This window comes from Leptopilina heterotoma, unplaced genomic scaffold (assembly GCF_015476425.1).
Source record: "Leptopilina heterotoma isolate Lh14 unplaced genomic scaffold, ASM1547642v1 Lhet_18, whole genome shotgun sequence".
Classification (NCBI taxonomy): Eukaryota; Metazoa; Arthropoda; class Insecta; order Hymenoptera; family Figitidae; genus Leptopilina; species Leptopilina heterotoma.
Window position 1 is genome coordinate 2,086,234 of NW_025110896.1, and position 16,834 is coordinate 2,103,067.

A 16,834-nucleotide genomic window follows, 5' to 3' on the forward strand; every position below is an offset into this window, starting at 1 on the left:
ATTATTGGCTTTTAGTCATATTACTGATTCAAAAGCAAAAAGTTTGTAAAATTAATAAAATTCACTAATAAATTAGTAAAAACTACTGTTTACTGTTTATTTATAAAACTTATACTAAAAAAGCAGAAAATCATAGTTAAATTTACTAATAAATTACTGTTTATTCACAGAAAAAACTTGGACTCATTTTTGTTGCAACTCAAAATGAGTCCATGTTAAATGACATAGAACGTGGCGCCATCTGCCCTACTCATTTTTGTTGCAGCTCATAATGAGTCACTTTTCCGACTCATTTTGAGTTTCGTTTTTTTCTGTGTTAGTAAAACTTACAAATTAAAAAGCAAAAAATCAGTAAAATTAGATATTTATACTAATAAATTTGTAGAAATTACTGCTTACTGTTTATTAGTAAAACTTAGTAATCAAATATCGATAATTCAGTAAAAATAGTAAAATTTAGTAATAAATTAGTAGGTACAAATTAGTGTTTATTAGTAAATCTTACTAATTCAAAAGCAAAAAATCAGTAAAATTAGTAAAATTCACTAATAAATTAGTAGAAATGTTTTACTGTTTATTTATAAAACTTACTTATTTAAAAGCAAAAATTCAGTAAAATTCACTAATAAATTAGTTGAAATTAGTGTTTATTAGAAGAATTGACTAATTCAAACCAAAAAAACAGTAAAATTAATCAAATTTAATAATAAATTAGTGGAAATTACTGTTTTATTAGTAAAATTTACTAATTCAAAAGCAAAATGTCAGTTACTAATTCAAATTACAATAATTTAAGTTTTTCTATTTCATAAATAAATTAAAATTAGTAAATGGTTTACATTAGTAAATTTCTCTAATAATTTAATAAAAAATACTATTACATTTTTGCTAACTCAAATTTAGAGATCTACAATTTTTAAAAAAATACAAAAATAAAATTAATAATTTTTGAAAGAAATTTGAAAAATTGAAATATTTTACAAAAAGCTCTCCTTTTGCATACAAGCTGTTAAAATGTATATACATCAAGACTTAAAATAGAAAAAAAAATTCAAAGGAAAAAAATTAATTATTTTTTGACAATAATTATAGAAATTAAAATATTTTTTTTCAAAAAAAAAAGGTCCTCTCTTACATACGAGCCACACATAACACATATTACATACACTCACAAAACACACAATTCGCGAGATTATTAAGTGTATTATCCATCCGCGGGCATGAGATTATTATACATATTCAATGCTCATAACATGTTCTCGCGCTCTCAGTCTCACCAAACCTATAGAAAAAGACACTAAATATTCTCCTCCAACCGCTTGGCTGACAATTATCAGTGAAAACAGACTTTCAACGTCAGCCCGTGTTTCGTTTGCCGGTTTCCCTCTCTTTCAAACCAAAAACCCCCTTTCAAAGCGCATGCGCTCCCATATTTCTCAGTAGCGTGTACCAGTCAGCCAATAAAATCAAACAACTGACGCCATCGTCATCCAATCACAAACCCTCCTCATGACGCCAGTACTAATTTTAGTTCCTCTGAGTCACGAGATATAAGGCTGAACATTTACTTGGGTGTTCACAAGTTGTTGAGACTCCGAGCTGTGCGGTTATAACACAACCAAAAGTCAATTTTCCTTCTTTTGAAAACACACTTCTTTTTTTCTCTCCCACCCACCACCCCCCCGTCTCTTGTGACAATAACACAATTTTATCAGTGGTGACGTTCTGTGACTCATTGTTGTGTTTTTTTTTCAAACAAAATTCACTGTGTGCGCGTGGATCAAAAAAATTATTTCTCCGTTAAATAATCGCGCAGCTGTGCGGAGTTTTTTCTTTTTAATTCCTCGTTTCAGAACCAAAGTGAAGTTAGTTACAGTTTCTCGAACGAAGAGAAGAGACCTCGTGGTTTCAAAGTGTGTGTGTTGCCTCGTGCTCTAATCGGCACCGGGGGGCCGTGACCAAAAAGACATCGTTATTATGTATTTATAAATACATATTTCTGAATATTATGTAAGAATTGCAAAATTTCTTACACAAGTGGAAAGTTCAAAAAATCGGAAAAACTGTGGTCAAATTGGGTGAAAAGTTGCCAATTTGAAAAAAATAGTGGGGAACAATTGACAGTGGGAGAATTGTGAGACAAAAATCGCCAATTGGGACCATTTGTCAATATTTGACACTAGGGGAGAAAATAAGTGTTTTTCGGCCGGCAAAGTGAAAAATTCCGCATCGATGGTGCGGAGTCTGACGATGGAGCCAACCTTCTATGACGACGCAGACATTTACGACAATACAAATCGTGAGAATCTCAAGAGAAACCTCACCCTGGACTTGAACGGTCATCATCGTCAGGGTCCCCAGGTGAAGAGACCACGACTTGGCCCCCTGGGACCTTCGCTCCACAACATGGCACCACTTCTCAGTTCACCCGATCTCAATATGCTGAAACTCGGCTCACCCGAATTGGAGAAATTAATAATCGCCCAGCAAGATGGCCTAGTCACGACAATGCCAACGCCAACGACACAAATTCTATTCCCAAAAACTGTCACCGAAGCTCAGGAACTTTATGCCCGAGGCTTCGTCGATGCACTCAATGAATTACATCATTCGGACAGTTCACAGGAGCCGGGCAGTATTCATGGGGCAACGTACACTACACTCGAACCTCCGGGCAGTGTACAAAGTACGGATACATCGATAAGTCAGGGTTTAATGCATCTCAAGGAGGAACCACAAACTGTGCCCAGTGTTTCGAGTTCACCGCCAATGTCGCCCATTGATATGGAGAATCAGGAGAAAATTAAATTGGAGAGGAAACGACAGAGAAATCGTGTCGCAGCTTCGAAATGTCGACGACGTAAACTCGAGAGGATCTCGAGGCTCGAGGACAAGGTTAAATTGCTCAAGGGCGAGAATACCGAACTCAGCGCAATGGTTCACAGGCTCAAGGAGCACGTGTGTCGTCTCAAGGAACAGGTCATGGACCACGTGCATTCTGGTTGTCAAATAATGCAAAATGTTCCCGGACAATTTTAAGGGAGTCAATGATACAATGACTTTTTTTTTATGCTTCGAACTTTTTTTGTGACAATTTGAATACTTTCTTGTGTTTCGAAAATAGGTCCCAAAACCTTGATACAAAAAAACGTTTTGTTTCGACAGTAATTCGTCCATTCGGAACTACTGCGATAAATTCGAAACAATTTCGTCAAATTCGAAACTATTTGGAACCAATTTCTCCAAATTCGAAACTACTTCGTCAAAAATTCGAACCAACATCGACGAATTCGAAACTACTTCGTCAAAATTCGAACCAACATTGACGAATTCGAATCTATTTCGGTCCAAATTCGAAACCATTTTCACCAATTCGAAAAATCCCCCCTTCCCCCTTTTTTCGTCATTTTAACGAAAAAAAAATGGTTTTGTTGCCTAAAACCATCTTGTCAGTGGGGAAAAAAAATTTTGTTGCCTAAACCCCCATCTTGTCAGTGGGGAAAAAAAAATTCAAGTGGTCGAAGTGCAAAAAAAGAACGAGGACTACGTGACTGTTATAATTTTTTTTTTTGCGGCAGACGTGGCCGTCGTGTGACGTCTGCGTCGAAGGTCATCACCCAGAGAAAAACGTGTGATGGCGGCCATTTTGGAGAACGAACGAGTTTTTTATTTTAATTCTGTGCAAGAAAAACTCGTGTGGGTGCTGCAAAAAAATCTTCTGGATACGTCCCGAATTTTTATTATACTATTATCATTATTATTAGTTTTTATTTTTGATAATAATATTTGTTATTATACGAATGGGAAGTTTTTTTGGACAAAAAAATGAAAAATAACACACATCTTCCGTCATTGTCGTTTCAACGCAGAACTCCGTTTCGTCATTTGTGCATCTAGTCTTGTCCAGTATGATGTCTACATTATTACGAACATTTATATTTTAATTGATCGTTCGTGGACCTGATTACAGGGTAAAAAATCCAATGTTTATTTTCTATTGTTAAAGAATTATTTTTTTTAACGTATTTCAAAAATACGTTTCAATTTTTTTAAAAATTAAAAATTTTGGAAATTAAATATTGAAAAAATTAAAAATTTTGGAAAATTAAAAATTATGTAATAAATAATTATATAATATATATATAATAATTACATAATATATAATATATCATTTACATAATATGTAATTATGTAATATATTTTTTTACACGAAAAAAAATTTGCTTTTTAAATAAAATTCTATTTTTTTTCAAAATAACAAAATAGAAAACAAGACGCAATTTTTTTCTTTTTGTTGGTTAAATGAACCAAATGCTTTGTTAATTTATTTAAATGATTCAAAATGGATTTTTGAATTTCTTTTTTAGTTTTATATGTAAATAAAAGGAAAAAAAGACCTTGGATTTTTTACAGTGTATATCTTTGGGATTTTGTAAATTAGTATAGAGGTATACAGTACTTGCGAAAATCGTGTTTTCCAGTCGCAAAATATTTTTTTTATTGACTTTTACTATGAAAAAGAAAAAAGAGAAAATTTCGCTCACATCTCTATCTCATTTGTATTGTGAAGTTTCAGAATTTAAAATTTTGCTTAAAACGGAATGAAATTTATTTATTAAATTTACTAAAAGAATTATATTTCTTTAATAGTGACAACAAATTTTTTATCAAACTACTAAATTTCTTTGGAAGTTAATAAATTTATTTACTAATTTACTAAATAAGTTGCTAAATAAATTTATTTACCAATTTTGCCATAAATAGTTACATAATTTTTATTTAGTAAATAATTACCAAAACTTATTTACAAATTAACTAAGTAAATAAGTAAATCTATTTTATTTACTCATGTACTAATTAAATTACTTAATGAACTTATTTACCAAATTTCTTGACTAAAAAAAAAATACTGAATGAATTTATTTACTAAACAAATGTATTTGGTATTTAAAAAAGTTATTTACTACGAATAATTTATTTTTTAGATAAATAACTGGTAAATTTATTTGCGAAATAAAAAATTAAGTAAATAAATTTAATTACTAAGGAAAAATTTAGTAAATTTGTTTATTTACTAAATAATGAAGCAAATAAATTTTAGTTACTAAATAATGAAAGTAAATAAATTTTAGTTACTAAATAAGGAAGTAAATAAATTTTAGTTACTAAAGTTACTAAATCAAGAAGTAAATAAAGTTTAGTTACTAAAAATACTAAATAAAGAAGTAAATGAAGTTTACTTATTAAATAGAAAAGCAAATAAAGTCTACTTACCAAACAAAGAAGTAAATAAAGTTTACTTACTAAATAAAAAAGAAAATAAAATTTTGTTACTAAACAAAGAAATAAATAAAGTTTAGATACTAAACAAAAAGGTAAATAAAGTTCAGTTACTAAATACAGAAGTAAATAAAATTTAAATAATAAATAAAAAAGTAAATAAATTCGTTTATTTACTAAATACTGATATAAATAATATTTTTATTTACTGATTTATTTAGTAATTTATTTAATAAATATTTAGTAATGTATTTAGTAAATATTTAGTAATTTATTTAGTAAATATTCAGTAATTTATTTAGTAAATATTCAGTAATTTATTTAGTAAATATTCAGTACTTTATTTAGTAAATAATCAGTAAATAAACGTAAACAATAAACAAAAAAAAATCTTAAGTAAATTAACAAGTTCATTTCAGCAATAAAAAATTAAATAAAGTCCAAAATTTATTTATCAATTTACTGTAAATAAATTCATTCGTTATTCGTCTCAAAACATTCGAAATATTTTAAATTCTGAAAACAAATTCCATTCACAAATAGGCATATTTATAAAGTTTGGCGATTGTCTAAATTCAAAGTGTTCTTAAAATTTTTGAACATTCGTGAAAACGAAATTTCCACATGTAAAATGAGTAAAAAAAACATTTTCAATCTTTGAATGTCAAATTCAATTTATTTTTTTTTCAAAAAAGAAAAAACTAAATATATATATATGGTAAAAATAGTGAAAACTAATAAAAATTATTAAAAAAAACTAGTGATTGTCTTCTAAAGACAAATAAAAAATTTTTTTTGCACGAAAAAATTATTATTGATTCAATCGAATTATAAATATTTTATATATTAATTTTATATAATAAATAATAAAATAAAAAAGAATGTGATTTTTAAAAAAACAAAAATTTATTTTTCTATATAAGAATATGAAAAATTTCGTTCCACTTGAATGTTCAAGAAAGAGAAAAATTTTCAAGTATAGTGTAAATTATTTTCTTACTATAATTAAAAAAAAACGAATATTTAAGATTTTTTTTACTATATACCGCAAGGAGTAAAAAAAAAAGAAACCAAGTGATCTAAAAATAGCGAAATAATATTGTATAAAATTGCTATTATATAAAACTTGACTAAAATTTGATATTTTAGTTTTTATAAAATGTTTCTTCAAACATTTTTTTTGCAATTATAGATTATATATAAATTATATATATAAATATAAATATATATGTATATGAAATTCATTAAGCGTGTAAATAGACACTATTAAAAAAAAATGAACTCTTTTCATATATGTATATTTAACTTCAATTTTCCACGTGTGCAATGAAATTTTACATTAAAAATAAATCTTGCAAAATATTTTCTAATTTCTTTTTTTAATGGAGAGAATTAAATTGTTTTTTCTTGATGAAAAAAAATACATTTAACGTAGGTATTTATAAAAAGAAGTATATTGTAGAAATAAATTAACGAACAAGGGTTTATTACACTGAGAAAAAATGGGTACTAATTAAAAAATTCAGAAAATTATCTGTAATTCAAAATTTATTTGCAATTTCCAAAAAATTCAAAAATTCCAAAAAATCTAGTAAAAGAAATTTATTGTTAAATAATAATAATAAATAATAAAATATATAATATTATATTATTAAAATTTTTTTTTTGTTAATAATATATTAATATAAAAATATTATGATCCACAAGTTTTGAAAGTTTGAATGAGCGAAATATTATTAAAAAATATTTCCATGAATTACTTTTTGCAATAAAAATTAAAAAAATTAAATTTTACATTTAGAAACTTTATGATTGACTTTTTTTTAAGTGATGCAAAATTAAATTTAATTTACAGAGCGAAATAAATAAATTTCGTTTATTTGAACTTCAGAACTATTATTTATTCAGAAAAAAAATTGATTTTTCAATTACGTAATTAAAAAAAAATTTAATTTACTAAAAGGCTTTTTGTTTGTGAAAAATAAACAAATGTATTGTTTGTTTACAAAAGAAAAAGAAATAAAATAATTGGAATTAAAAATCAAATTACAGCTCGAGTGTAAATAATAATTAATTAATTTATTGGGAACAAAATTTTCAATAAAATTTCACACATTTTTTCCAGTGTATTTTCCAAAAAAAATAATGGTAATTTTAATAAAAATATATAATAATCGTCCAGCAAGAAATTGACTAAACAAAAAATAAATAAAAACGCTTTTTTCAATATTTGAAAAATATTGTAATTTTAGAATCGTCTGACTTCGTTTTGCTCGAAAAGTCGCGCAAGTCTGTTACATAATTTTTGATAATAACTTCATCGCGTCTATACACATTTTTATTATTATTTTAATTTTTGCGCAAAGAATCACACGAATGATTAAATTTCATCATTTATATTTACAACAAATCAAGAAATTAATTTTTTTAACAAAAATTTTTTTTTCAAACACATAGAAAAAAAAGAAGAAATTTCTTCTTCTTCTTCTTCTTCTTCTTTTTCATAGTGATGGCTTTTCCAGGTCGATTCCTCTATGATGAAAACATTCGTGGATTCTAAATGCGTACCAGACAGAAATACACACGCTCACTAACTTCAAACATTAAATGTATATATGTGAGCTTAGAAAAGTTTATAGTAAAGAGTAATTTTTTTCGAAAAAAAGAAATTTATTGAACATTTATTGAACAAAAAAAGAATCGATTTTTTTTGGCATTTCCTAAACGTATGTTATCGTAAGCAAACCAAACACAAGATAAGAGAATTAAGAACGCATATATAGAACACAGTTGACGATTTCAATTTGTTATCTACAATTTCTAAGAATTCAATCTCGCGTTAATTTTCAACGGTTACTTGGAATTTTATCGTTTATCGCGAGAGTTCTTGACGTACAGCAGTGAACGTTAATGTCTTGTTGAATGCATTATTATTATTATTTATTACTGCTATTATTATTATTAATTAATATTAATAATAATTACTAATCTTAATATTATTATTAATATTAATATTACTATTATTTTTCTCCGTTGGCTTCAATAATGAAAAAAAATATTAATATTATTACTAGTAATTTTATTACTACTACTATTATTATTATTAATTATTAATATTAATATTATAGTTATTATTACGACTTTTACGATTATTACGATTATTATTATTATTATTATTATTATTATTATTATTATTATTATTATTATTGCTATTATTATTATATTATTATTAATATTATATTATTAATATTATTATTATTATTATTATTATTATTATTATTGCAATTTTTATTATTATTATTATTACTATTTTTATTATTAATATTATTACCATTTTTATTATTATTATTAATATTATTATTATGCTTTTTTGTAGTTGAAAGCCAAAGATGAAGGGTATTAAAAAAAATTGTTTAGTATTTTGTTAAAATCATGTTGAAATGGTAAAACCAGGCATGTCATTTATAAAATGTGAAATTGCGATAAATTTCTTTTTCTACTGCGGCGTTCAACTCGCATTTTTTTTTTTTGTGTTTTTTTCATTATCATTAAAAGTACCTAAAATAAATATTTTTTTTTGTGCTCTCTTGGCAAACGGAAAAAAAACGAATGCTCACAATAATTTTTTCTTTATTTTTCAATTAATTGTTTCTTCTTTTTCTTCTCCTTTTTTTTTATAAGTTTTCGATATACATTTCGTTTTTCCAGAATAATTACAAAATAATAAATGTGTATTTGTATAAAGAAAAAAATACAAAGTGCCGTTCTTTTGTACGTTTTTCCAAGTCCAATAAATATATATATGGAATTATATAATTATATATAAATATTTATATGAAAAAAAAAAAAAATATTGTAGAAAATATACGATAATTTATTTTGAGATTTTGAGATTAAAAGATTGAGCAAGATAATCAAGGCGAAATTTCCAATTTGGAATTTGTTATAATTTGGTGTATAATGTTTGTATAACTTGAAAATATCGCCTAGTTTCTTGGCAGAATTAACTTTTTGTAATATATATAGGTGACATTGTATAATATTCATTCTCAAGTTCTTGAGGAAATTTATTTTTCATGATTTTATAGAAAAAAGGGGGGAAATTAAATTTTTTTCTATTTTTCAAACGGAAAATTCAATTTTTTTTTCTATTTTTTAATGGAAAATGTAAAAAAAATCGATAATTCAAAACTAAAAATAGAAAGATGAAAAGTTTTCACTTTGCCAAAATTGAAAATTGAAATAGTAAAAAAAAATTCAAAAAAGAAAATTGGAAATTGAAAATAGAAAATTAAAAATTGAAACTAAAAAATTGAAAATTAAAAATTGAAATAGGAAAAAAAATTGAAAATAGAAAATAAAAAATAGAAAATTGGTAATTGAAAATAGAAATTATAAAATTGAAAGTTATAAATAGAAAATAGAAAACAGAATTTAAAAAATAAAAAATAGGAGAGAATTAAAAATTGCAATTTAATTAAATAATAAAAAGAATGTCAACCAACTAAAAAAAATTTGAGAAATTAAAATTCCTTTCAAAAAAATTTCAAGAACTTGAGGACGAATCGGACAAGTCTCCAAAAGGACGCACTTTTAAAGTTGCATTTTTTAAATTATTATTCAAGCAACGCACAATTTTTTTCTTTCGATCTCTTCACGTAAGCTTTAACAAGTTTCTAGTTAATTAATTAATTAATTAATTAATTAATAATTACAAATAAATTGAATTTTGCGAAATGATAATTGAAAATCAGTTAAATTCTTAATAATTAAAAAAGTAAATTCTCAATAGTTATAAATTATTTGGATTTTAAATTAATTTAAAAAAAAGTAATTAAAAATTACTGAACTTCCTAATAGTTACAGATTAATTGAATTTCTAATCAATAATTAAAAATTACTGAAAATTCTAATCATTATAAATTAGTTAAATTATTAATTAACAATTGTAAATCAATAAAACTCTCGATAAAAGTTCTGTTATTTAATTTGTAAAATTAAATAACAGATAAATTAATTATAAAAATTATAAATTTTTAATTATTGAGAGTTAAATTAAATTATTAAATAACAGCAATAAATAAACTAAACTCTTTCTCTCTGTATTAAATTGAGTAAAAATTAAATTTCCATAAAAATTAAATAAATGAAAATAAAAGTTAAATAGCAATGAATTTTAATTCATTTATATTGCTGTCAATATTAAAATAATAAAATTTTCTTGCAACCTCTGGAGACCGTTCGTTCGATACAAAAACAACAAAAAAAAAAAGTGCGTTTATAAAAAGCAATCATTAAAATGTTTGCCATTTTGTGCCGTTGTTACTGAGATTATAAACATTTTTTACTTGTAATATTTTTGGCGCTATTAAATTAGTGTGCCTTTTGAATAAAAAAAAAAAAAAAAAAAAAACGACGAAAATAAAAGCGCCGAGAACGAAGAGAGTTCTAAACTCTGTTTTCTCATTGAGAAATTTGTACATTAAAAAAAAAAATTGTTTTGTAAATTTTTTGCGAATTTTTTCTCCTATTGAGCGACTGTCCATTATATTATAAATAAATAAATGGTAAACGCATACTATTAAACTTGTTGCAATTTTTTTTTTATCAAAAGAGAGAAAAAAAACATTACAATGTACCATTGACGATTTACCGATGCGATAAACATCATACGTAAAAGATACGAAGGAGGCGGTTGCACAAACGTATGAAAGTAAAAAAAAAAAAAAAACCACATGTGATTTAGCTTGTAAGCGGAAACCCCATTAGTGTTTAGGTGTCTGGAGTTGACTACGCGATGATAATAAGTAAAAAAAAGCAAAAAAAATATAGAGTTACATAACCCTATATATATGTAATAAGGAGAGTAAATAAATATTGCTATTATATTGTAATAATATTATTATATACATACATTATATATATATATGTTATATATTATATATCTACAGAGCGAAGAAATCTTTTTTACAAATAATTTTATTTTTGAATGAAATAGAAAGGAAAAATAAAATTCACTGTATTACACTTTAAATTTTTGTGTTTTTATTACATAACCTTTGGTTTTTTTTTCTAATCTTTGGTTTAATTTTTGTATACCTGTTAACTATTTTATTGTTATTTAATTATGCTAATTAGTATACTTCAATTTACTTTTTCGATTATGAACTGGGACTAATTATAGTATTCATTAAAGTTAATGGGATAATTAATTATTATTGGTATTGAAATGTTTGTTTTGGATAGAGAAACAAATTTTATTATTTCACTAAATTAATTCGCTTAAAAAGTGAAAAAAATAATATTCTTAAATTCTATAGTAAAAATTTTTTTTTTAAATTCTAGTATTAATTGCGTTAAAAATTAATTATGTTACCAAAAATAATAAAAATTAAAAATATAAAAATATAAAAGTTCATTAAAAATTAAAAAACAAGTTCATTATTTTCTTTTAATATTACAGGGGTTGAAGAAGTTCGAAAAGTTAAATAAAATATTAACCGAAAAGAAAATAACTAAATATTTCAGTTTCAATTTAATATTTTAATTTAACAATTTTTTCAATTACAAATTCCAATTTAATTTTTTAATAAAATTAAATTTTTTAGTGTTAATTTTTTCTATAGAAATTAAATTTTTTAGTTTTAATTTAATATTTGAACTTAACAGTTTTTTTAATTACAAATTTCAATTTAAATTTTCAGTGTTAATTTTTTATTGAAATTAAATTTTCTAATTTCAATTTAATATTTCAACTTAACGGTTTTTTCAATTACAAATTTCAAATTTAATTTTTTAGTGTTAATTTTTTATTGAAATTAAATTTTCTAGTTTCAATTTAATATTTTAACTTAACAGTTTTTTTAAATTACAAATTTCAAATTTAATTTTTTATACTAATTTTTTATTGAAATTAAATTTTCTAGTTTCAATTTAATATTTTAACTTGACAGTTTTTTTAATTATAAATTTCGAATTAGTTTTTTAGTATTAATTTTTTATTAAAATTAAATTTTTTAGTGTTAATTGTTTATTGAAATTAAATTAAGAAAGTTAAATTAAATTTAAACTGAAATTAACAAAAATTAAATAAAAAAAAATTTTTTTAATTAAATAAAAAAATAGAATTTTAAATAAAAAAAAAAAATGAAATATTAATATTTAATTGAAAACTGTCTTTCATTTAATTTGGAAATAGTTGAATAATTTTTTTAACAAGTTTCAAAATGAGATTAGTTTATATAGTGGTTGAAATTGTATTGAAGGAATCTAGACTGAAGTCCCTCTTCTAAACTTCTCTGTCTTTAATAAGTGCAATTGACTAATTGGCTCAATTGAGAAAAGTTCTTGGTAAGCATTGAGATCGGAGGGAGATCACGATTTCAACATAAATCTTAACGATTGTGGGCTGTTTTTTTTCCTATCTTTTGCTGAAAGTTTGACTTCTTGCTTCGATAAACAAAAAAATCGCCATCGTATACACTTTGCAAATATAGGAAAAAAAAGAAATTTTCTTAAAATACAACTTTTTGTTAATTTTCTACAAAATTTTATTATTTAAATATATTAATGGATTGATAAATAAATTTGTTATTAAAATTAAACAATTAATTAAATATTTATTATTAAAAAATGAATATTTATTAATGAATTAATAAATTGATAAATAAATTTATTAATCGTCTTTTAGTTTAATTTCAATTTATTTAATTTTCAGAATAAAAACAAATTTGAATTTGAATTTCCAATTTTAATAAATTACAAAATCGATTGAGAAAAATCAAGACAAAAATTCAAGGTAAGTAGAATTTCAAAATAAATTATACAATACAATTTTGAATACAATATTTAGAAAAGAAAAATGTTTTCTGAATATTGTATTTAAAACTATTTTTTTTTACTTTCTTAGAACGTTAATGAAATGAAAATTAAAAATAATTTTACTTAAAGTAAAAATTTTTGTACCCATATCTGAATTAAAATAAATATATTTTAATTGAAATGTAAATTAACAGTTTTTGTAATAAAATTAATTAATTGTTAATTATTGTTAAAATCAATAATTATTAAAGTGCAAGTTAGTTATTAGTGTTAGTCATTAAATTAATAACTAACTATTTAAATTTTATTTCTTTTTCGTAGACAAAAAATTACAAAAGTAAAAATAAATTTCTTCTATAACAAAATTTATAGTTTTTACATCAGGGCGTATATAAGTAATGTAATTTTATTATCTTTGTCTTATCATAAAGCAGTTATAGTTATACACTTGCTTTTGTTGAGTATATTTATATCTATATGTACAATACTAAAATTTTATCTCACAAAACTAGCAGACATTTAATTTTTTTTAACTTTCATTATCGAGCCTTCTATCTTAATAAAAAATAATTTCATATTAAACGAACAATACGCAGAGAGAGCAGACATTTTTGTTTGTTGTATTGTTTCTTAGTCACATCTCTTCAAATAAAATGATTCATTCAATAATTCTCAATTAATTTTTTTTTCGCAAATATTAAAAATTTTTATAAATAATAATTCATTTCGTAAAATTCTATTTTTACCGAATTTCTTTAGCTTCTTTCTCTACTTTTTTTTACTTTTTTACTTAACAATTAATTATTTAACATTTGGTTGAATATATTTAGTATATTTTTTATTTTCCAAAATTTCTATTGTTTATTTTTAGTGTACTGAAAATTTATCGTCGACAATTAAAATTTGAATAAAAAGAAAGTTTTGAATTGTCTTTTTCATTTCATTGGCTTTTTTTTAACGCGGTGAAACAAGGTCATGAGACAAACAATATATACACGAACTATATATATAGATGTAATGAATTCGGTTCTAAATTAGCAATTTCACAATATTTTAAAAGCAAAAAGTTGTTATAAACTCGTTTAGAAACGAGGACATAAATTTCAAAACACACCTTTTTAATTATCGTAAGTGAATTTTTTTCCTTTTTTTATTTTAATGTATAGAAATGTTTATTCAACTTGAATAGTATTTCCTGTATTTAAAAACAACTCGTGTTCTTTAAATGCGATTACATTTTTAAAATTCTGTATACATAAATATTGGTTCATTGAACTATTTTTCTTTTTTATCAACATTCGCGAAAAATTTTTTATTCATAACTTTTTATTTCACAATGAAAAGGAAAACTCGCAAAATTTTTATTCACAATTTTCATTTTACTATTAAAAAAAAACTCGCATTTGTATTCATAATTTTCATTTTACCCTCAACATTTTTATTAATATTTTTATTTTACTATGAAAAAAAAATAAAATTGATAATTATTATATTTTACAGTAAAATAATTGCGAGTAAAAAAATTGAAGACTAAAAAATGCGTATATTTTTGTTAAATAAATAAAAAATCAAAGGGAGTTAATTTAAATATAAATATATATAAATTAAATATTGCGAAGAATAATAAAACGATTTGAGGATAAAAAATTGAAAAATAAAGACAAGATTAAAATTATTATTATTATTGTGTATGAAGATAAAAAAAAAATGTCGTGATTTGACCCAAAATTAAATTTCACGAAAAATTATAGGATTTTTTTGTTGTATTATAAATAAAAAATAAAATACTTGAAAATTCTTTGCGTAGGTTCGATTAAAAATGACAAGGTAAAAGCGATCGCTAATATATGCAAATAAATTCCAAAATATTTCGACATTATCGAGCTTCCGCGTAGTGTATTCAACTTTTAAAAACATTATATTTTCTGTAAAAATTATTTTTCACAATATAGAAAATATAATGCAAACAAGATAAAATTTATAATACCCAGAAAAGAAACAAAAATCTCGAAAACAAAAATTTCTTCACAATTTTATTTTTTTGAAATTCAAATTAAATTTTAGTATACAAACAATAAGACAAAAAGTATGTACTAAAAAAGGAAACGACTTCTCAAAAATAAAATTATTTCATCATTTTTTCAATTTAAAATTTTTAATTGAAAATTTAAATTGAAAAATGCAAACAAATTGACAAAATTTATGCGATAAAGGAGAAAAAGATAGAACTGATTTCTTTTCAAAATATCGTTTCTTAAGAATTTATTATTAATTAAATTTAAATAGAATTCAACATAATTATAGAAATTAATAAACAATGAAATTAAATATTAAATAATAAATAATAAGTAATAAAATGTTATAATTAATGTAAAATGAGAAAAAAATGGAGATTAATAAATAAGAGAATAAAATTAAATAAAATAGAAAAAAATAAAAGTTAATGCAAGAAAACTAAAGAAATGTAGAAAAAATGATGCTAAATAAAGGAATAAAAATAAATAAATAGAAAAAAATATAAATAATTAAAAAGAAAACCGAACAAAAATAAATAAAAATATTTTTTTTGTTTTTAAAATCAATGTTTTTTTCAAATCGAAAAAATCGAAGATAATTGACAAGGTGTTAGAACGACTGAAATAAAAATAGAAAAAAATTAAGAAAAATCAATAAAGTAAACAAAATAAAAAAATTAATAAATAAATACGTACAAGAAATAGAAAAAGAAGAAAAAAGAGAAATTATTTATTTTACAATTTTCGTTTTCAAATTTAAATTTTTTTTCAAATCGAAAGAAACCAAAATAATTGACAAGGTGGGAGGATAATTAAAATAAAAATAGAAAATTAAATGAAGAAAATAAGTATATAAATAAAAAGTAGAAAAAATAAATAGAAAATTATTTTATAATTTTTGTTTTTGAATTCAATTTTCTTTTCAAATTGCCAAAACAAAAAATAATTGACAAATTGTTCAAATATTGAAATAAAAATTGAGAACAATAAAAATATACAATAAAAATACAAAAATACAAAAATACAAAAATGGAGAAAATAAAAAATTAAAAAATGTGTTTAAAGATAGAAAAATAAGTAAAAAATAGAAATTATTTTACAATTTTCGTTTTCAAATTCAATTTTCTTTTTATAATCGAAAAAATTCAAAGTAGTTGACAAAGTTTTCGAATAAATGAAATAAAAATAGAGAAACATAAAAAATAAAACGATCAAAATAAAAAAGAAGAAAAAATAAAAAAAGAAGAAAGTAAAATTTTTTTTTGAAAAATAAAAAGAGAAGTAAAAATAGAAATTATTTTACAATTTTCGTTTTCAAATTCAATTTTCTTTTCATATCGAAAAAATAAAAATAATTGAAAAAGATGTTCGAATAATTGAAATAAAAATAGAGAAAAATAAAAAAGAAAACTAGAAAAATAAAAAAAGAAGAAAGTAGAAAAATTTTTGAAAACTAGAAAAGAAGTAAAAATAGAAATTATTTTACAATTTTTGTTTTTAAATTCAAATTCCCTTTCAAATCGAAAAAGTAAAAAATAATTGACAAAAAAATTGAAAAGATTTCAGTCAAGTAGCTCAGAAAAGGTGAACTACTAATAATCGCCTCTCGATTATCAGAGCTGGTCTGTTGTAGGAGCAATAAGTCGAATGTATTTTCCTCGTAAATATATCCCTTATCGACTATTGACTGATAAGAAAAAGCATAAAGTCTCATTCCC

The 16,834-nt window shown here is 22.8% G+C and overlaps 1 protein-coding gene across 1 annotated transcript; it reads left to right on the forward strand.

The window, feature by feature from the left end:
* The first annotated feature begins 1,557 nt into the window (after positions 1-1,557).
* LOC122499944 (transcription factor AP-1) lies at positions 1,558-4,077 on the forward strand. Its single transcript, XM_043608551.1, has one exon. The coding sequence runs from the start codon at positions 2,233-2,235 to the stop codon at positions 3,037-3,039; it is 807 nt and encodes a 268-aa protein (XP_043464486.1). The 5' UTR covers positions 1,558-2,232; the 3' UTR covers positions 3,040-4,077.
* The last annotated feature ends 12,757 nt before the right edge of the window (positions 4,078-16,834 follow it).

Coding starts and splice junctions, on each gene's coding strand:
- LOC122499944 (XM_043608551.1), top strand. CDS start 2,233: ATGGTGCGGAGTCTGACGATGGAGCCAACCTTCTATGACGACGCAGAC.